The sequence below is a fragment of the Acomys minous genome (assembly GCF_964271855.1).
Source record: "Acomys minous genome assembly, chromosome: 12".
NCBI classification, from domain to species: Eukaryota; Metazoa; Chordata; class Mammalia; order Rodentia; family Muridae; genus Acomys; species Acomys minous.
In genome coordinates, this window is record NC_140493.1 from 73,200,071 (window position 1) to 73,221,595 (window position 21,525).

Below are 21,525 nucleotides of genomic sequence, written 5' to 3' on the forward strand. Positions count from 1 at the left end.
GATATAATGGGTCTACCTAGAAATGTCTACATTAAGCACAAACCTTAATGTCTAAATATACAAACTGTTCTAATTCCTTATACCTTGTCACTTTGTGGCATCACATGCTGTCATTTTAAATTTACTGATTCTTAGAATCAGTACAGATAATAGAATCAGGACAGATAAAATTATTGTCCTGAACTCACTATAAACAAGAGATAGCTGGAAAATGTGTAGCTAGGTCAGTTCTAATTGATAAGTCATATATTCTTGTAGGTTTTAGACCCTGTTAACCTTTCGGCCTTGTCAACCTCTGTCACTCTGAACTCACTGTGAACTTATGTAATGGATATATAGATAAGAAATGTTTACCTTAAAAACATGTAACCTGTTGTATTTTAGAATTCATCTGTTTTGTAACTAATTGTCTTTTTTTGACTATGAGGTAATCCCTTTTCTCAGAAATATTAGTACGGTGACCAACAATACACAATGTTGAGGGCTAGAGAGATGGCTCAGAGTTTAAGAGCATTGACTGCTCTTCCAGAGGTCCTGAGTTCAATTCCCAGCAACCACATGGTGGCTCACAACCATCTATAATGTGATCTGATGCCCTCTTCTGGCCCGCAGGTGTACTGCAGGCAGAACACTGTGTACGTAATAAATACATAAATATATTTTTAAAAAAGTGTTGAAATTGGGAAGCTTAACTTCATCCAGTTGAAGTTAAGATGCCTAACTTCAGCTGGCTGTGGCCGCACATGCCTTTAATCCCAGCAAGCAGAGGCAAGTGGATTGGTATGAGTTCGAAGCCAGCCTGGTCTACAAAGTGAGTCCAGGACAGCCAAGGCTACACAGAGAAACCCTGTCTCGAAAAACAAAACAAGATGCCTAACTTCATCCTCCTTTTCTCTTGAGTGTATGTGTGTGTGAGTGGTTTATTTTCTATCTCTCTCTTATCTCTTATTTCCCTGTAGATTTGCAAATAAATTTAGCAGACTCAGGGCTTTATCATCAGCCTTCTAGAGCTAGCAGGCCTAAGTGTACAGTAGCTTACTGGAGAGCTCTGCAAGGAGGCCTGTCTACAGATCAAAGGGCCTCCTTTTACGACCCCCTGCGGTTTTTTGGCTAGAAACAGCGTTTGGAGCCCTGGTTGTAGGAAAGTTGTGGTCAGTTTAAGTTTTCCTCCCTGGCCACACACAGCACAGCCAGTCCCTAGAGAAGGAGCCCTGGGCTCCCTTTCGTCTTTCTTCTTTCAATCCTGATCAGTTGCCTGAGCCATCAGCTCTGGTGACCCAAGAGATGCAGCGAACTGGAGGGGAATCCGCATCCAGCCCCAGAGAGCCCAGCCTTCGGCCTTCCCAGTGCTACAGATGGACATTAATACAACTCTGTCTATTTTAAATGACAGTAACCGTGTGTGTGTGTGTGTGTGTGTGTGTGTGTGTGTGTGTGTGTGTGTGTGTGTGTTTCATTGCTGTCTAGGGGTATATTTAATTTTGGTGCTTTCTTTTCAGGAGTAAGCAAAAATTATCAATTTACTGTCTATGGAGTTTTTCTGTTTTTTACAAATGTCCTGTGGCCTACTCTGGTTGGTATATCTAAGTCAGAAAAAAAAAAAAAACAAGTAATGTACCTAAGGTGATTAAAAATTATACTCATTTGCCGTTTAGAGTTGACGGCACTGTGAGCAGGCTAGTCACTTTGCCCTTCGGAAGAGAATGAGAGTTCAAAGTGAGCTGTTGGCTGTGACATGTGAGCTAACACTCCCTGTCATGCAACATAATGGATGCTTTGCCAGCATTGCTTCCTTCTCAGAGAGAGCCCATGAGATGGCTCTGTTTCAGAGATGAGGACTATGCATTTCAGAGACATTGCACTACTTGCTTCTGGCTGAACAGTTGGCAAATTGTTGGAGAAGAAATGCAGAATTCAGAGTCTGTGCCTGTAACTGCCTCCTAAGGGAAGTCAAGGCTGTTTGTGGGGAGGCAGTCTGATGGGTTTCTTAATATTAATTGTCTCTTAGCCAAGAGCACTTGTTCTTCACTATATTTGGAGGAGCTTGAGAAAGCTCAGAGGAAAACTGGATTCATCCCGATCAACAGATGAGGTTTTGTCTGAAAAGTTTCTCCCAACACAGTCATGCACCTGTCCCTTTTAATAACTGGCTGTGGTGAGTGATATACCTTCAAGCCAAGTCAAGCAAGCAGAGACTTTGTCCTCTACAGGGTGACCTCTGGGACATAAAACCACAGCTCTCATCCTAAAGGGTGTAAGGGAAAAGTATATTTTGAAGCCCTTTTGAATGATCATGGCCCAGGGACACAGATTTTAGGCTACCCCACATCCTAGCTCACAAAGTTCTATAGTGTTACAGAAAGAGAAAGTCATACATTAAGGCGAGTTTAAAATGCACAAGTGGGAGCCAGGTGGTGGTGGCGCACGCCTTTAATCCCAGCACTCGGGAGGCAGAGGCAGGCAGATCACTGTGAGTTCGAGGCCAGCCTGGTCTACAAAGTGAGTCTAGGACAGCCAAGGCTACACAGAGAAACCCTGTCTCAAAAAACCAAAATAAGTAAATAAAATAAATAAAACACACAAGTGGGGTGGATTCTCACCTTTTGGATAACTTCCAGTGTAAAACACATGGATGGGTAAAGTAGGAGACACAGGTATAAAGAGATAAAGGGAGCCTTCCCATAGGCTCAAGACACTGGCTGATGGCATTCTTAGTTTTTGGATTGGTAGAAGCTAGTTGCCTGTTGGGGGCAAAACATGGCTGTTCCACAGGGCCAGAATTGAGCACAAAATAAGGTGATTTGCCTCTGGACCTGCCACATTCCAATCTGTCCACAGGACTGAAATTCTAGTCAGCCAACCAGCTGTCCTGCAGACACAGACCCCTTTCAGGAGTCCTCCAGGGGTCACGGAGAGCCCATGGATGTTTGAACATTGAACCAAGATCAACTTTGCTGAAAGCTTACAGAGTATTTACCAAATACCGAGCGGTTGGATTTTTTTTTTTTCCTCTCCACCAGAATGGGCACGGTAGGAAAAGCAGTCAGCCTTTTTAAAAGAACAAAAATGAAGAAACGGAGGCCCACAGGCTCCCGGAGGAACAGGATTCTAATTCCCAGCTACTTGAGAGACCGAGGCAGGAGGATTGCAAGGTCAGAACCCATTTAGGTTACAGAGTGAGTTCAGAGCCGGCCTGGGCAATGTGGTGGAGCTCTGCTTCGAAATAGGAAAGATGAAAAGGGAGATCACCGGGCTGTGACGCAGTGGCAGAACACTTGGCGCGCGCAAGGCCCTCTGCCGATCATCAGCACCGAGGAAGAGAAGAAAAGCGAAGACGGGGCAAGTGATGGATGCTTCTTCGGGTTTAGCTTGAGGGCCCAAGATAGATGGGTCTGCAGGGTGGGATTGAAGCCAGCCAAAGTTCCACTTGGCCTCTTGCCCAGGCTGGTGAGGCACTTTAAGAATCAGAGATGAGCCGGGCGTGGTGGCGCACGCCTTTAATCCCAGCACTCGGGAGGCAGAGGCAGGCGGATCGCTGTGAGTTCGAGGCCAGCCTGGTCTACAAAGTGAGTCCAGGACAACCAAGGCTACACAGAGAAACCCTGTCTCAAAAAACAAAACAAAACAAAACAAAAAAAAAAAAAAAAAAAAAAAAAAGAATCAGAGATGAAGCCCTTGTCCTGCCCTCTGCCCGTCATCTTCTGGCACACTGTCTCTTTTACCCAGCAGGCCTGCCTATTGGCCTGGGATGTTGCACCCTCCTGGGACTCAGGAGAGAGGTTGTGTTGCAAGTGCTCCCTTTGATAGGCAGAAAAGATAGGTCCTCTTATCTCTAGGCAGAAGAACTTTGCTCCCTCTTCTCTGTGGTCCCTCCATGGCAGTGGCACAAAGGCTGACTTGTGAAAGGAAAGCTCCCCGTTAGCACACTGGAGTAAAATTCCATCAGGGCCTTCTAGCCGGCAACACGTCCTCTTGGCATCACCTGATCTATTTAATACACTCCAATAATATCCCTACAGTAGGTTTCACTGCCAACGAAGGTTTTTGCCTCGCGTTTTGTTGTGTAATTTATCAGGGGCTTGATCCTCGGACTCTGAGAAGTAGACAGAAGTAACTTCCCTCAACTGAGTGTGGTGACAGATGGTCCTGGGAGGGGTGGGGTGAGGTGAGAGGCAGGCAGAAGTCTGAATTGTCTCGGGGCTGGAGAGATGGCTCAGAGGTTAAGAGCACTGGCTGTTCTTCCAAAGGTCCTGAGTTCAATTCCCAGCAACCACATGGTGACTCACAACCATATATGATGTGATCTGATGCCCTCTTCTGGCCTGCAGGTGCACATGCAGGCAGAGCACTGTATACATAATAAATAAAAAATTTTATAAAAAAAAAAAAAAAAAAAAAAAGAAAGACCCTGTCTCAAAAACAGTACAAAACAAGAAGTTACTTACTTCCCTCAGGATTTATTTTATATCCAGCATTAAAATATTATTTACCAGGGCTGGAGAGATGGCTCAGAGGTTGAGAGCACTGACTGCTCTTCCAGAAGACCCAGGTTCAATTCCAAGCACCCAGATGGCAGTTCATAATCGTAAGTCCAAGATCTGACACGCTCATACAGACATTCACGCAGGCAAAACACCAATGCACATAAAACAAAAGAAAAAAATATATAATTTACCATGCACCAGGCAGTACTATGAGACATTTTTTTCATTACACAGCATAATTTTCCTAACAATCTTACGTAATATGTCCCATTGTTTTTTCTATTTGGCATCTGAGGCAACAGAGAAATTAAATACCTTGACTAATACTGCTCAGCAAGTAACTGGCCAGTTAATGTTCAGAGGCAAGCAGGGGGACTCAGAATTCCCTGCTCTTAGCCATGATCCATGTTATCTTTAGGAAGAGTTCTGAGTGAGCCCTGGTGGACATTTGCTACCAGCATGAGAAGGGCATAGGGCTCAGGGCAAGCCTTGGGGCCTGGATCATCTCCGGAACAGGCAGAGAGAGGTGGAGGGCTCAGGGCAAGCCATGGGACCCGGATCATCTTCAGGACAGGCAGAGAGAGGTGGGGAAAACCCCAGCACATCAATCTTTCTTACCTCCCCTTTAGCAAAGTTCTGGCCTTGGCTTATACCCATCCATAAATATTGCCGGATGACATCACTTGGTGTGGCCTCCTTGCTGTGGGTCTAAGCATTTTTGGTTCGTTTGAGACTATCTGGAGCTCACAACCCTCCAGCGTCAGCCTCTTGAGTGCTGTGATTACACCACGTTCAACTTGGATTGTCTTACTTCATTTTACTTTACACGTGTGCGTTGTTTTGCCTACAGGTATGTCTATGTACTGTGTGAGTGCTGAGCACCTTCAGAGGCACAAGATCCCCTAAATCCAGAGTTACAGACAGCCGTGAGCCACCATATGGATGCTGGAAATCAAACTCGGGTCTCAGGAAGAACAGCCAGTGCTCTGAACTGTGCAGGCTCCTCTGCTAGGATGTTAAAGTGAGTGTTGTGAAGGAGAGATAAGCCTATTATTTAGGATCCCAAGTGCGGGATCGGAACGGTCTCATGAGAGAACAGGTGAGGTTAATCCACTAGAAGACCAACCGCCTCGTACAGGAGCTTGATTGTTGCCAGCTGAGAAGATCCCGTGAACACACTCTGGGAGGAGATATATAAATGATCCGAAAACTAGAGGCGGGGCTTTTTGGAGACTTGGGATAGTTTTGGCTGTTCATCGCTGCACTTTGAGACGCCCCTAGAGAGAACCGCTTGAGGGAAGGCTTCGGGGCTCCGGCTTCTGTTGAGGTTCTGGGTTCTGGTTACTCTAGGTTCCAGCAGAAGAAATCCTGCTGATTGTGCTAGGAGAATCGTTCCTCAGAACTGATATCCTTATGGTTTTGTTATTGTGTCCATTAATCCTCATTTCCTATTGCTTTGGTTAGTTGGGTTATAAGTGACGTATGCTCGGTCACCAAGTTGTTAATAAAATATATTGGTTAAGAAAATTGAACATACAGTGTTGTTTACAAAGCACTTTCTCATAATAGCATTTCCCATGTCAACTTTCTCCCTAGATCCTGCCTAGCAGACTCTTTGCCTTGATAAAAGTGTCAGAACTTGCACCTGGGAGGCAGATGCAGAGGCAGGCAGACTTCTGTAAGTTCGAGGTCAGCCTGGTCTTCAAAGTGAGTTCAGGACAGCCAAGGCTACACAGAGAAATTCTGTCTCAAAAAAACAAAAAAAAACACCCACCAACCCACCCAAAAAAAAAAGTGTCAGAACTTTTAACCAGTACACATCTACAACACCGTGGAAACTTCTCTCTTTCAATTCCTGTGTGTAGGAGGCTTGCAGAATTAGAATTAATGCTGCTATCTGGTGCAGAGAGCGGCTGAGGTCACGACCCTCCGCAAAATGTTGACTGAGATGGCAGTTCCCGAAAGGGTTTCCCTTCTTTTTTTTCTTTTCTTTTTTCTTTTGGTTTTTTGAGACGGGGTTTCTCTGTGTAGCCCTGGCTGTCCTGGACTCACTTTGTAGACCAGGCTGGCCTTGAACTCACAGTGATCCACCTGCCTCTGCCTCCCGAGTGCTGGGACTAAAGGCGTGCGCCACCACACCCGGCTAAGATTTTCCCTTCTTCCAAAGGCCTTTGTGATTGTTGATCTGGTATTTGTTTAACTTTTTTTTTTTTTTTTTTTTTTTTTTTTTTTTTTTTAAGAAAAGGTCTGGGAGCTTTGGAAATGGCTTAATGGGTAAAGGACTTGCTCCATAGTGACCTGAGTTCAGATTTCTAGCACCCATATGCAAAGCGCTATGCCACGCATCTGTAACCCCGGCTCTGGGGGTGAGAGGGTGAAGACAGGTAGATCCAGCGTGGCGTGCTGGCCAGCCAAACAAAACCAAGGTGAACAGCGACAGACTTCTGGCTGTGGCTTCCAAGCAGGAGAAAGGGCAGCATGCGTATTTGCATAAACACATGTGTACACAACACACATTAAACAGGATCCCAGAACTCACTGGGTAGACCATGCTCATCTTTAACTCACAGAGATCTGAAGGAGAGATAAACATGGTTTTTTGTTGTGATCCCAAGAGTGGGATGAGGAACGGACTTGTGAGAGAACAGCTGATGTTAATCCACTAGAAGACAAACCAACCTGGTGCGGGAACTTGACTGTGGCCACCTGAAAAACACATGGACAGACGCTGGGAGGAGCTATAAGCTATATATGAGCCCAAAACAGGAGAGGGCTGTAGCCTCAATTTTCTTAACAACTGTATTTTATTATGAACTTATTAAATGAGCCTACCTCCCTTACACCCCAACTCACTCAAACAATAGGAAAAGGAGATTGAAGAACACAATAATGAAACCTTAAGGATATTAGTGCCGAGGAACGATTCTCCTGGCGTAGTCAGCTGGACCTCAGCAAACCAGCAATTCAACCAAGGCTGCTGCTGGAACCTGGAGCAACCGGAACCTGAAGCCTCAGCTGGAGTTCAAAGCCTTGATGCTTTCCCTGGAGCAGCTCTCTCTAGGAGTGTCTTTCAAAGTGCTGATGAACAGCCAAAACAATCCCAGGTCCTCTCTCTCCAAGCCCCTCAGAGTCTCTACTAGAATATTTTCAGCTGGCAACATCCAAGCTCCCCCACGAAGTGGTTCGACTTCTAAGGGGATAAACATCCTGCTCTCACTAGTCTGTTCCCCATCCCACACTTGGAATAAACACACACACACACACACACACACACACACACACACACACACACAAAACATGTTTATCTCTCCTGCATCTCCACCTTTCTGTTAAATAGAATAAACTATATACAATGAAAGTAATTATGAGAATTATTCAGTAAAAGCCCTATCAACAAGGACCAGCCCATTTGTATTTGACAGTCTTGGAGAAATTATTTCACTATCCTATTCTACTGAGTCTTACTTATCCTAGTGTCCAGAGGTTTTCAAAAATGGTAACACTGTGGCTATCTAGTCTTCAACCCCATCAGAGACCCCAGAAGGAAATAGTATCCAATATGAAGGAAGTGCAGGCAAGCAACTTCCAAAAGTATAGACTGAACAGAGAGAGCTGACTGCCTGCCCAGTCACAGCTTCCTCTCCATCGTCGGGGCACCCAGTCTTCAGCCCGCTGGCCCAAAACCATCTCACAGACTGCTCTGAAGCAGGAATGCTGAAGGACTGGCCCATCTGTTCTCTACAAGACTGGGCAGCCAATTTCTCAGTATCAGGCTTGACCATTGTGGACGGTCAGTCTGTCATCAGCAGCAGAGATAAGCACAGCTCCTCAGTCCGGTGGCTATCTGCCACTATCATTTCTTGATGCCCTCATAATTAGACTGGAGGGGTGCTGCCAGAAGTGAATGTGTCTGTCATAAAAACCCTTTATTATTAAATGCCATATTCTCTGGATCTCTGGGAATGTTTAAAGACCAACTATTTCTCTATTCTATCCATCATCTATCTGTCCTTTTTGATAACATATATAAGAAACTAAATAAGCCTTGTTCAATAATTAAGTAATTTAGTATCTATTAAGATTTATAAGTGACTAACTACAAACTTTTGTCTCCAACCATCCTGAACAGGTTATAACGATTAGCTTTCATAAGACTAGAACTGTACCTCACCTTTTCAAATGAGTTGCACATGTATAATATATTAAGTAAATGTCGAACAAAATGACTTTAAGTTTCAACCAACACACAATATACAGTTTTAGGTTTCTATCAACATACAATATGAAATACATAAAGCAAAAGTTGAGTAAAATAGCCCTAAATTTCCATCAAGCTACAATACCAATGTAAAATATTTGAATATTAATGTAAAATATTCGAGGCTAGTAGATTCAATAATCTACTTTTTATTCTATAAATCTATATCCTTCCCTTAGAGGGGGCTTTTTGGAGCGACTTGGGATAGCTTGGCTGTTCATCACTCCACTTCGAGATGGTCCTAGAGAGACCCACTCGAGGGAAGGCTTCCGGGCTCCGGGCTCCGGCTGAGGTTCCGGGTTCTGGTTGCTCCAGGTTCCAGCAGAAGAAATCCTGCAGAACAAGTCAGGAGACTTGTTCCTTGGAACTGATATCCTTAAGGTTTCATTTATTGTACTCTTTAATCTCCTTTTCCTTTTTGTTTAGGTTCGTCAGGGTTATAAGTGAGACACTCTCAGTTTATAAGTTCATAATAAAATGTAATTGTTAAGGAAATTGAGCCTACAGAGATCTGCCAATCAGCAGGAACTCACTGTGTAGACCAGGCTGGCTTCAGACTCATGGACTTTTGCCTGTCTCTGCCTCTGCCTCCTGAGTGCGGGGATTAAAGGCATGTGTTACCACTTCCAGCATAATTGCAGTTTCTCTTTGCAATGGCCCATGAGGAAGGCAACTATCACTGCCAGTCCACAGAAGACTGAATAGGCTCAGGGAAGTAAAGACCTGACTCAGGATCACATAGCTAATGAGCGATAGAATCTGGATTGAAACCCAGAAAATTGCTCAGCACCCTCTGAACTGCTGCACACCACATGCCTTCTAGAGGAAACAGATTATGTACACATTTGAATTCTTCTAAATTATGTTCATAAATTCATAAATTATGTGTAACTTTTGGTGTGTGTGCTGTTTTGTTTATTTATTTATTTATTTATTTATTTATTTATTTATTTATTTTTGGTTTTTCGAGACAGGGTTTCTCTGTGTAGCCTTGGCTGTCCTGGACTCACTTTGTAGACCAGGCTGGCCTCGAACTCACGAAGATCCGCCTGCCTCTGCCTCCCGAGTGCTGGGATTAAAGGCGTGCTCCACCAGGCCCGGCCCAATAAAGCAATTTTAAAAAGGAAAAATCCAACAGTGTGGACACAGCTGAAAACCAGGTAGACAGGTCACCTGCCCTTCTGGATTTTACCATTTAGTGAGAAGATCCCTGCTCTGAGTCATGACAAAGCTCCTGCTGTGTGGCCCTGGAGAAAGAATTCCTTCTGTTCTTATTCGGCAAAACAAGTGGGTTCCAACTAAGTGGGTTCCACTTTTATCTCACGTAGTGTCTAGAGGTGAGGCTACTGTCAAACCTGCCTGCGGGGGCGCTGTTCCAGCCACGAGGGCCTTTGCGTTCCGAAAGCGCGTGTCCCTCGCTGCACGCCGTCGTCCTCGCCGCCACGCCCGCCGCCGCCCGCGTCCGCGGAGCCGGAGGAGGCGGAGCTGGCTTGGCCCGGGGCTCCAGAGCGGAGCAGCCGGGGAGGAGTCTGTGCGGCTGGTCCGGGCGGCCGAGGTTCGGGCGCAGTAGGCCCGGGAGGCTGGCAGGGGGCGGCGGTAGCGCGGGGAGAGCGGCGCCACGGGCTGGGCGCTCCCGGCGTGAGGCGTGCGCTCCATGCGTGCGGGCCGAGCGCGGCCCCTGCGAGCCTCCGACATGAAGAAAGACGTGCGGATCCTGCTGGTGGGAGAACGTGAGTCCGCGCCCTGGCCGGCCTCGCCGCCGGAGTGCTCCCTCCAAGCCTGCCAGCCCCTCGGCTTTTATCCCTTCCCAGGGTTCTGCCCTGTCCCTCCGTGCTCCCCGCAGGCCTTGTCCCCCTTTAGTCCCTTAATGCTCGACCGTCTCGCCGCGAAGGCTGTCGCCCTCGCCCCTTCCAGTCCTTTCCTCTCGGGCCTCGGCGTTTCTCGGGCCACCTTCTGTCCGACCCTTGGTAGCCTGTCGGTCACTCCCTGCCGGGCAGATGTTGGAACAGGCCGACTGGGCACTTGGGACTGCAGGAACCGGCTCGTGGGGACACTAGGGGGAGGAGGAGTTGCAGAACTAGTGGACTTGTGGGCAAGGTCAGGTTTCTGGAATCTTTTTTTTTTTTTTCCCCCTTCACTTGCTGCCTTCGCTGCTTCTGTGCACGGGCATTAAGAGGGAGCGTTGGGGTGCTTGTCTACCTCGGTAGTAGAACTGTAGCATGTATAAAGATCTGGGATCCAGTTTCCAGCACCAAGGAGAAAAAGAGTTTTAAGATAGCGGGCTAAAAAAAAAATTTTTTTTTAAATTTTAATTTTTTGCTATACCTATGCTTTGCATTGAACTGACTGTTTAAAGTTAATACGAGTACTTAGTGAGCGATACTTAACTAGGGAGGGACCTTTAGTTGAGGCAGTTATTATCCTAAAAGTCTTAATTTCCGCCCCGTTAGCTCTTCCAGCTATGTGGTAGTTACTTTATGAATAAGAGCAGACATATAAGACTGCAGAATAGACGCACGTACCCAAGACTCCCTAGAGATTGTAAGGCTTCACTTTTTGCAGGTAGAAAACAAAACAAAACAAAAAACAAAACCGCTTTTGCTGGCTGACGTGAAGACAGTGCAGCAGGGATTCCTGGTCTTACTACAAGTTACATGACCCAGTCATGTCAACTGAAATTAAAAAGAGGGCTAAAGAGGATGTGATTGGTTTAAAAGTTTATTAGTTAACGTTCTGCCATTGCTGATGCTGATTTGAAGCCCTTTATTGTAAACTACATTAGATTTTGAGTAGCCTTTATATGTCACTGTGATACACCCCCAAAAAGGAAAGTGCACACATGAAATGTTTTTGTTTTGTTTTTCAAGACACGGTTTCCTTCGCTGTCCCGGAACTCGCTCTGTAGCCCAGGCTGGCCTCGACTTCACAAAGATCCCTCCCAGCTTGATTCGGAGTAGGGTGTGCTATTGGGACGGAGACAGAGGGAGTCAGACCCCTGAGAGTTACATACAGGTGGTCTTCGGGCCTCAAAAAGAGCGGGAGCCCGGCGTGGTGGCGCACGCCTTTAATCCCAGCACTCGGGAGGCAGAGGCAGGCGGATCCCTGTGAGTTCGAGGCCAGCCTGGTCTACAAAGCGAGTCCAGGATAGCCAAGGCTACACAGAGAGACCCTGTCTTGAAAAACCAAAAAAAAAAAAAAAAAAAAAAAAAAGAGCGGGGAGCTGCTTACCCCTGTAGCTTTGTGAACTCTCTAGTCAGAATTTGGAACTAAGCTTTGCTAAGCTAAACCTTTTGGCTTTCAGTTTTGAAATTTTAAGTTTTATTTATACTGATATCTTAAACTGTGTTTTGCACCCAAACCTTTACTTGGTAAAGGAAGGTATTATTTAAGGGATGGTTGATGCTGTTACATTTGCATCAAAATTAGGGAAAGTGAACAGGCAACCCCTTAGCTGTATTTTATAAAAGTCTGATGCTTTTTTTTTTTTTCGGTTATTTGAAGCAGGGTTTCTCTGTGTAGCCTTGCTGTCCTGGACTTGCTTTATAGACCAGGCTGACTTCAAACAAGTCTGATACTTTTTAAAAAAACAATTAAGAAAAAAAGATAAGTTTTAGCTGGGCATGGTGGTGCACACCTGTAATCTCAGCACTTGAGGAGGCAGAGGCAGACGGATCGCTGTGAGTTCGAGGCCAGCCTGGTCTACAGAGTGGGTCCAGGACAGCCAAGGCTACACAGAGAAACCCTGTCTTTAAAAAAAAAAAAAAAAAAAGGTATTTTGGCTCTGGTATTCAATATAGGAATCAATCATGTAGCAGTAGTGTATAAAATGTCCGAATAGAAATGCCATACATGTGTAAGATTCAGTGTGTCACCCTTAGGATATTTACATTCCACTTTAAGAGTATTATTTAGGAATATGCAAAAGGTTAAAATTTGTCAGAAAAAAATCTCATCATTTAGTAATGAAAGCAAATGAGAGAAATGGTACAACTAGGGTGAGTTTTCTGATCGTAGGGAGAAACTTACAAGAGAAAGCCTTAGGTTTTGAAGGAGGCACTGCTCTCCTCCTGAAAGGGTGGTACCGATCATGCTGAGGGCTCACATCTGTTATCCATTCCTCAGGAGCCTGAAGCAGCAGGATGGCTGAGTGGGAGAGTAGAGCACTTGCTTGGCATACATGAGGACCTGAGTTCAGCCTCCAGGACAGCGCAGACAGGTGAAGTTTGGCACCACAGTTTTAGGCCATCATCTACTGTTAAGAAAACAAACTAAAGCCAAACACAGTGGTGCATATCTTTAATCCTAGCTCTCGGGAGACAGAGGCAGGTGATGGCTGTGTGAGTTCGAGGCCAGCCTGGTCTACAAAGTGAGCACAGGGTAGCTAAGGCTACACAGAGAAACCCTGTCTCGAAAAACCAGGAAAAGCAAAAATAGATAAATAAAAACTTAAAAGAGGGGGGAAAAAGAATGAGAAAATAGCCAGGTATTTGTGCAATATACCTCTAATCCCAGCACTTGGGAGGCAGAGGCAGGCGGATAGCTGTGTGAGTTCGAGGCCAGCCTGGTCTACAAAGTGAGTACAGGGCAGCCAAGGCTACACAGAGAAACCCTGTCTCAAAAAACCAGGAAAAGCAAAAATAAATAAATAAATAAATAAATAAATAAATAAAAAATTTTAAAAGGGGGGGGGGAAGAATGAGAAAATAGCCAGGTATCTGTGCAATATACCTCTAATCCCAGCACTTGGGAGGCAGAGGCAGGTGGATATCTATGAGTTCCAGGACAGCCAGGGCTACAGAGAGACACCCTGTCTTGTAAAAACACCAACCAACCAACCACCAAAACCCCCCATATTATATGTATGTATTTTTCCTCCTCTCCCACTCATCTATTCTGCCCTTTCCTCTTTGAGATAAAGTATTACATTTGCTGTGAGCTGGCTCTATAGCTTTTGGCCCTCCAGCTGTACCTCCTGAGGGCTGGGGTTCCTGGTTTGCTGTCAACCTGAGGTCTGTGCCTGCTAGGGAATCACTCTACCAAGTGAGCTTCTCAGCCCTTGCATTCATATGTTTACTTTCTTTATCTCTCCCTCCCTCCCTCCCACCTCTTTTTTTGAGGGGGGGCAGGATTATTAAGACAGGGTTTCTCTGTGTAGCTCTGGCTGTCCTGGAACTCATTTTGTAGACCAGGCTGGCCTCAAACTCACAGATCCATCTGCCTAAGCCTCCCAAGTGCTAGGATTAAAGGCGTGTGCCACCATGCCTAGCTACATATGTTTTCACATTTTAAAGTCTTACGAGTATAGTTAGTTATACCTAACTGAAATGTTGGATTTCAGTCATTTTAGCTTCCCCCCCCCCCGAGACAGACTGGCCTCTAACTCTTCTTAGTGCTCTGACTAGAAACTACCCAGCCCTAAGCTTTACTTTTTAAATTTATTTCTGAGGTTTGTTTGTGTGTGTGCAGATCTGAGGACAACTTGTGGGAGTTTGTTCCTCCAACCATGTGGGTTTTGGGAATTGAACTTTGGCAGTCTGGCTTTGAGACAAGTGCCCTTATCTGCTGCTGAGCGGTCTCACAGGCCCTACGTTTCGAGAGTTAATGTAAATTATTGTCTGCCTTTAGCCTAGCTGTAGCATTTTAAATCCTAGATTTAGGGCATACACTTGTAATCCTAGCACACAGAAGGGAGGAGATTACCACAGGTTCAAGACAAATCTGGCTTATCTAGTGAGTTCTGGGTAAGTCTAGGCTACATAGCGAGATACTGCCTTTAAAAAAAAAAGATTTAAAAATAAAATGATCAAATGGTAGGTAAATGTGTGTCAAAGACCATTTTAATATAGATCTGACACATTTATTATCTATTCCTTTGGTATTAGAAAAAAGTGGTTGTGGTTTGAGTTTTTAATATGCTTCTTAAACATCTAGTTTTCAGTTGCTTTAAGATGGGGTTGGGGGAGGCAAAGATAAAGGAGTATCTATCCTTTCTAGTATTGTGGATTTCAAGTATATATATTCTTTTGTGTCACTCCGTTACTCTGTATTCCTGTCAGTGTCTCTCCTGAACCAGGCAGTAGCAGCTTCATTCCCTGGTGCTCTGAAATGGTGAAAGGTTTCAGCATTGTGTAGGCTCAGTCATTCTGGTGTACTGCTGAGGTGAAAAGGATATTTTCTTGGCCCACTTCTGATCTATCTAGGCATCATGCTAACTAACTGCTTTCTGCTTAATACAAAGATAAGGAACTTAGGCTGTCTGTAAAGCCTTAAGACATTTGTTTGCAGGGAATGCTATGCCATAGCTTAATATTATTTATCAAATACCATTCAGATCAAAAGTGAATTACTATTACAAAATAGATTCCTAAAAGTCTTTAAAAGTAGTGAGCTCACATGAAACTTAGTCTTCAGGTCATAATTTTTCGTGTTCAGATTTGACTCCTTTAATCCAAGCATTTGGGAGGCAGAGGCAGGTGGATGTCTATTGAGTGTGAGGCCAGCCTGGTTTACATAGCAAGTTCTAGGACATCCAGTGCTACATAGTAGAGAGACTCTGTCTCAGAAAACAAAACAAATAAATAAACTTACATTTTGCTAGGTTTGTTTTACTATGCTTTAAAAATGCCTTTGTTAGTTATAGAATTAGCAATACTTTATCCAAATAGCATTAGGTAACATTATTACAGGTTTGTTTTTGTTTTTTTAAAGATTTATTTATTTATTTAGTATACATTGCTCTGCCCACATATGCACCTGCATGCCAGAAGAGGCTACCATGTGGTTTCTGGGAATTGAACTCAGGTCCTTAGGAAGAACAGTCAGTGTTCTTAACCTCTGAGCCATCTCTCAAGCCCTTGTTTTTGTTTTTAAGATTATTTATTTATTATGTTATTTATTATTATTATTAGTGTTCTGCCTGCAGGCCAGAAGAGGACACCAGATCTCCTCCTCTTCTTCCTCCTCCTCCTCTTTTCTCTCTCTCTTTCTTTCTCTGTTTCTTTCTCTTTCTATCTTTCTTTCTCTCCCTCCCTCTTTCTCACTTTCTTTGTCTCTTTCCTTCTTGACGAGGCTGGCCTTGAACTCACAGAGATCTACCTGCCTCTGCCTCCTGAGTTTTGGGATTAAAGGCATGCACCACCACTGGCTGGCTTTGTTTTTGTTCTTCAACATAGGGTTTCTCTGTGTATCGTGTCTGTTCACGAACTCACTCTGTAGAGCAGGTTGGCCTTGGGCTCATAAAAGATCTGCCTGCCTCTGTCTCCTAAGTATTGGGATTAAAGATATGTGCCACCACTGTCCAGCTATATTGTTTATCAAGTTACAGTTTTAATGGACTCCTGTTTTTTCTTTTTTTATTTGTTTTTTGAGACAGGGTTTCTCTGTGTAGCCCTGGCTGTCCTGGACTCGCTTTGTAGACCAGGCTGGCCTCAAACTCACAGTGATCTGTCTGCCTCTGCCTCCCAAATGCTGGGATTAAAGGCGTGGCCCACCACGCCAGGCCTGAAGTCCTGTTTTAAAAATTAAAATGAGAAGAACCTCTGCTTAAAGTCACTACCATGGATCTGTCTTCTTGTTTTCAAATGGTCTGATAGCTCTTCTCTATCATACCTAACTCACCGTCCACCACCCCAACCTCCGCCTAAGGTGCAGAGTGAAGTTACAGTCTAAACTTTTGCAGTGTTCCTTTTAACTGATTTCCCTTATCTACGTTTCTCCATTCTCCACGAAGCTAGTGGAACTATCTTTAAAAAATATCTCTCAAAAAAAAAAATTCCCGTGTACTTGTCTAGCATACTCAAGGCTCTGGGTTGATCCCTAGCTCTCACTCCCAGGTCGTGCTGCACACTTAAAAAGTTCTCTAGGGAGGTAAACTTTCACTCAGAGGGAAGTCCAGCAAGGTGCTCCACAGCGTGGCCTTCGCTTCACTCACACTGTTTTCTTCATTGCTCTTTCTGCAAGAAGTCCGTGGCCTACGCACTAACCCCAGAGACAGGGGATTTGTCTTGTTCTTTTCTATACTCTTGCACAAGATAGCAGTGGAGTGTTTACTGAAAGAACGGATGAGTTGAAGCTAATTCAGTTCTTCTAGACTTTCACTGGTAGTGCTCATATTGTCTACATAGAAAGGTCTAGCCCAACCTAGTGAGACCGTCTCAAAAAAGCAAACACAACAAAATCATTATCCTCCTCTCTTCTTTGTTCATTTTTTTGTTTTGTTTTGATTTTTTTGAGACAGGGTTTCTCTGTGTAGCCTTGGATATCCTGGGCTCACATTGTAGACCAGGCTGGCCTCGAACTCACAGCCATCCCTCTGCCTCTGCCTCCCAAGTGCTGGGATTAAAGGCATATGCCACCACCTCCTGGCTCTTCTTTGTTCTTTTAAGACAGTATTTTACTGGCTGGATTTGTTAGGAAGTGTGAGTGTAGGTTGTCCTCAAACTTACAGGCCTCCCTAGTGCAGGGATTGCAGGCACGGGCAGCCCACAAGTTTGGCCTCTTGTCTTAAATCCAGTGGTTGTGTCAGGATCAGAAGGGACAGCAGCTATCCGTTGACCACTCCTTGTGTGTTTTGTGGTCGGGGAGAGCCCTGTATTCTGGCTGTAAATTAGAGGAGATTGTTACTGTGGCATTACTATGTCTATTTTATGTCTTGCTTGTCTTTCTAGGAGACTAATGTCTCAAAACACTAGAGGCTTTAGAGAATTGATGAGAATGAAGAATGATTCTTCAGGTATAAACTGGCATAAATCTAAGAGACTTTGAGCATAAACCAGGATGTATTTTAGAAAACTTTCTAAGGTCACTTGAAAGCATGTTGCTTTCCATTGGAGAAATATTAAAGATTAAGACTTATTAAATAGTGCTTATGCCCTCTGTCTAGGACAGTGTTTCTCAACCTTGCTAACGCTGCGACCCTTTAAGGCCTCATGTTGTGGTGACCCCCAACCACAAGACTATTTTCATTGCTACTTCATAACTGTAGTTTTGCTACTGTTATGAATTGTAATGTAAGTATATGATATGTAGGAGATCTGACATGTGACCCCAGGGTGTAGCCGACAAGTTGAGAACCACTGATCTAGGAGGACACACTGTGGCTAAGGATATATTCTGTGCAGTTTGGAGAATGATCTACAAATGTCATAAGTTGGGTTCTGAATGAGTGAGTTAGGTGTATAATGAGCCAAGGTAAAAAAATAAATAGTAAGTGACAGCCAACTTGATAGGTAGAGAGTAGAAGACCCCTCATTGGATGATCAGAGCTTCTAGTAGAAATTTACTAGGTTGCTAGTAGAGACGGCTGAGTGGTTAAGAGCAACTGCTCTTCCTGTGGACCTGGCTTAGCAACTCTAGTTCTAGAGGACCCAGTGTCCTCGTGTGACCTTTGTGGGCACCAAGCACATACGTGGCGCACAGACATACATGCAAACAAAATACCCCTACACATGAAATAAAAATAATTCTAAGAAAATTGAAAAAAAAAATCTGAGCTGTGTGTGGTGGCATACGCCTTTAATCCCAGCACTCAGGAGGCAGAGGCAGGAGGATGTCTGTGAGTTGGTCACAAAGAGGGTTCCAGGATAGCCAGGGCTATTACACAAAGAAACCCTGTCTCAAAACAAACCAAACCCAAATCTGAGAGGGCAGCCCCAGTCGGCTGGAGTGAAGGACAGGGAGTCCCAGACAGGGCAGGGCTGCCCTGGGGTGCGGCTTCCAAGTGAAGGAGTGAATAGCAGCAGAGAGGTCAAGTTGTCCGCGCAGGGCGTACAGTGTCCAGAAAGTCCTGCAAGGCAGCCAGCTGTAGTTCCTTATTGAGCGCTCTCTCCTGGAATGCGCATCCCATGGCTGCCTGAACTGGGTGCTGTTTCCTGCGGCGGCACTTACTATCTATGACGGGATGCATGACAGTGGTCCCTGTTGGAAACGGAGCGCCTGTGAAGTGTTCTTGAGGGCACAGTAATTTACTCTTGGGCTGTTCTGCTGTTCGCCCTTCCCTGTTGCAGAGTTAGGTGGGCTAATCTGTCTCCAGAAAAAAGGCCCTGGTAAACACGGAGATAAACATGTTAGATCTGACATGGAGGTCGGAGGCAACCCTGCTTCTAGAACCAGGTTCTCAATGAGCTCAAAAAAGACACGACAGCTTACCAGTACAGTATACGTGCATTATAGGATGATTGCACAAGGTATTATGTATGAAGTATAGATTCTTTTTCTAGAGAGATTCTTTCTGTGTCACTAGCACCTACGAATTAAAATCTGCCCTTCAAAGTCTAGAAGACAGCTCAGTTGGTAAAGCGCCTGCCACTAAAGCGCGAGGATGCCCAGCACCTACGTAAAAAGCTGGGCCTGGAGCCGGGCGTGGTAGCGCACGCCTTTAATCCCAAAACTCAGGAGGCAGAGGCAGAGGCAGGTGGATCACTGTGAGTTCGAGGCCAGCCTGGTCTACAAAGCGAGTCCAGGACAGCCAAGGCTACACAGAGAAACTCTGTCTTGCAAAACCAAAAAAAAAAAAAAAAAAAAAAAAGGCTGGGCGTGGGGCTGGAGGGACGGCTCAGTGGGCAAGAGCACTGGCTGTGCTCTTAGAGGGCCTGGGTTTGCGTCCCAGCACCCACAAGGTGGCCTACACCATCTGTAACTCCAGTTGTAGGGAGTCTTATGCCTCCTGGCTTCCTCCAGTACTGTACACACATGGTGCACAGACAAATACACTGGCAAAATACCCACACATATATAAATAACTCTTCAAAAAAAGACCAAAAAAGGCTGGATGTGCAGTGCACACCTTTAATCACAGCACTTGATGCATTTGAGGCTGTCTTGGTATACATAGCGAATTCCAGGGCAGCCAGGGCTATATTGAGAGACCCTGTCTGGTGGGAAAATGAGGCTGGGAATAGCTGGGCTTGGTGGCAGAGGCAGAGGCAGGAGGATCGCTGTGAGTTCAAGGCCAGCCTCGTCTATAAAGCAAGTCCAGGACAGCCAAGGCTACACAGAGAAACCCTGTCTTTAAAAAAAAAAAAAAGGCTGGGTGTGGTCAGATGTGTCTGTAACTCCAGAGTAGCCAGAGTGGACACAGTCAGATTGCCCAGAGCTCAGTCGCCAGCCCGCCTAGTGGACCAGTGACTGCCATGTTCTGTGAGAAACCCTGTTTCAGAAGATAAGGTGTAGAGTAATTGTTCTTGGTCCCATACCTACCACCATCCTCACTGGTCTTTGTTTTGTTTTGGTCTCACTGTAGCCCAGGCTGGCCTGGAACTCACTGGGTATCTTGGGCCACAGTGATCATCTTGCTTCCCAAATTCTAGGACTGCATGTGTTAGCCACTGGGCCCAGGTACATAATTCATATCCCCCCCCCCCTCTCTCTCTCTCTCTCTCTCCTCTCTCTTTCCTCTTTCTCCCCTCTCTCTCTCTCCTCTCTCTGGTTTGGTTTTTTTTTTTGAGACAGAGTTTCTCTATGTAACAGCCCTGGCTGTCCTAGACCTGATTTGTAGACCAGGTTGGCCTTGAACTCACAGAGATCCATCTGCCTCTGCCTCCTAAGTGCCGGGGCTAAAAGCATGCGACTCCATGCCTGGCCTTTTGCTCTTTCTTCTTTTCTCTCTTTCTTTTTCGAGACAGGGTTTCTCTGTATACCTTCCCTGGTTGTCCTAGAACTTAACTTTGTGGACCATGCTGGCCTCGATTTCACAGAGATCCAGCCGTCACTGTGTCCCAGGTGCTAGGCTTAAAGGTACCATCACACTTGGCTAAATCACCAAGTCTGTAATTGTTCCTTGGTAATGACATAGTTATCCCCTCCCTCTTTTCTTTTCTTTTCTTTTCTTTCTTTCTTTTTTGCTTTTTGCTTTTTTTGGTTCTTCGAGACAGGGTTTCTCTGTTTTAGACTCACTTTGTAGACCAGGCTGGCCTCAAACTCACAGCGATCCTCCTGCCTCTGCCTCCCGAGTGCTGAGATTAAAGGTGTGCACCACCTCACCCAGCACCCTCCCTCTTTGTTTCCCTCCATCCTTTTGAGAGAACAAATCACTTTGTAGCCCAAGCTTGTTTGGAACTCACTATATAGGCCAGGCTAGCCTCAAACCCAAGGCAGGTCTTCTGCTTTAGCCTCCCATTATAGGGAAGATCCTTGCTAGAATTATTCTTCCAAATGCTCAAAGTGTAACTCCATAGTCACCCTCCTCCCTGCTCACTTTATTCTAAATACAGTTGTTTAGAAAGAATTAAGACGTCTTCTTTCTTCTTCTTCCTCCTCTTCCTCCTCCTCCCTCCTCTTCTTTCTCCTCCTCCTTTTTTTTTTTTTTTTTTTTTTTGAGAGTTTGTCTGTGTATCCCTGGATACCCTGAAACTCAGTCTGTAGACCAGGCTGACCTTGAACTCAGCTTCACCTGCCTCTGCCTCCCAAGTGCTGGGAGTAAAGGCAAGATTCTCAATAAAAATACACAAGGTTAAGGGTAGGCTCTTTTGCTCTTTGAGACAAAGGGTGTTTGTTAGCAAGTTAGCCAACTAGCCAATATTGCTGGAAGGATAATTTGAATGGTGGAATGTTATTTCTCCTTCCTAAATATTAGGAATTTGCTGCCATTTGGAACTAGACATTCAAAAGATGTGATAAAAAAACACAAGCTTCAAACCCAGAAAAGCCTAATTTGTTGTATGGTGTGAGTTATATTTTTCAAAGGATGACTTGTTTAGAAGCATTGAGTCTCATACAAGTGGTATATTGTAATGAACTGGATCAGAGGCCTCTGTCCTTAAGAATAATTATGGCCTTGCATTTTAT

General features: G+C 45.0%; 2 protein-coding genes across 11 annotated transcripts in view; one reads left to right on the plus strand and one right to left on the minus strand.

Annotated features, from left to right (window-relative positions):
* Positions 1-21,525, minus strand: part of LOC311579674 (protein Njmu-R1) — a 216,181-nt gene that overhangs the window by 29,273 nt on the left and 165,383 nt on the right. The gene's annotated exons all lie outside the window — the stretch shown is intronic.
* RHOT1 (ras homolog family member T1) overlaps positions 10,207-21,525 on the plus strand; it is a 69,610-nt gene continuing 58,291 nt past the window's right edge. For 3 of the 8 annotated variants that reach the window (XM_084747988.1, XM_084747986.1, XM_084747990.1), the window contains exon 1: positions 10,209-10,472. In XM_084747988.1, coding sequence (XP_084604114.1) covers positions 10,397-10,472 — 76 coding nt within the window. In that variant the 5' untranslated portion in view covers positions 10,209-10,396. Of the gene's footprint in view, positions 10,473-12,864; positions 12,959-21,525 lie in introns of all 8 variants that reach the window. The other 5 variants (XM_084747991.1, XM_084747992.1, XM_084747987.1 and 2 more) reach the window with 4 other exon arrangements.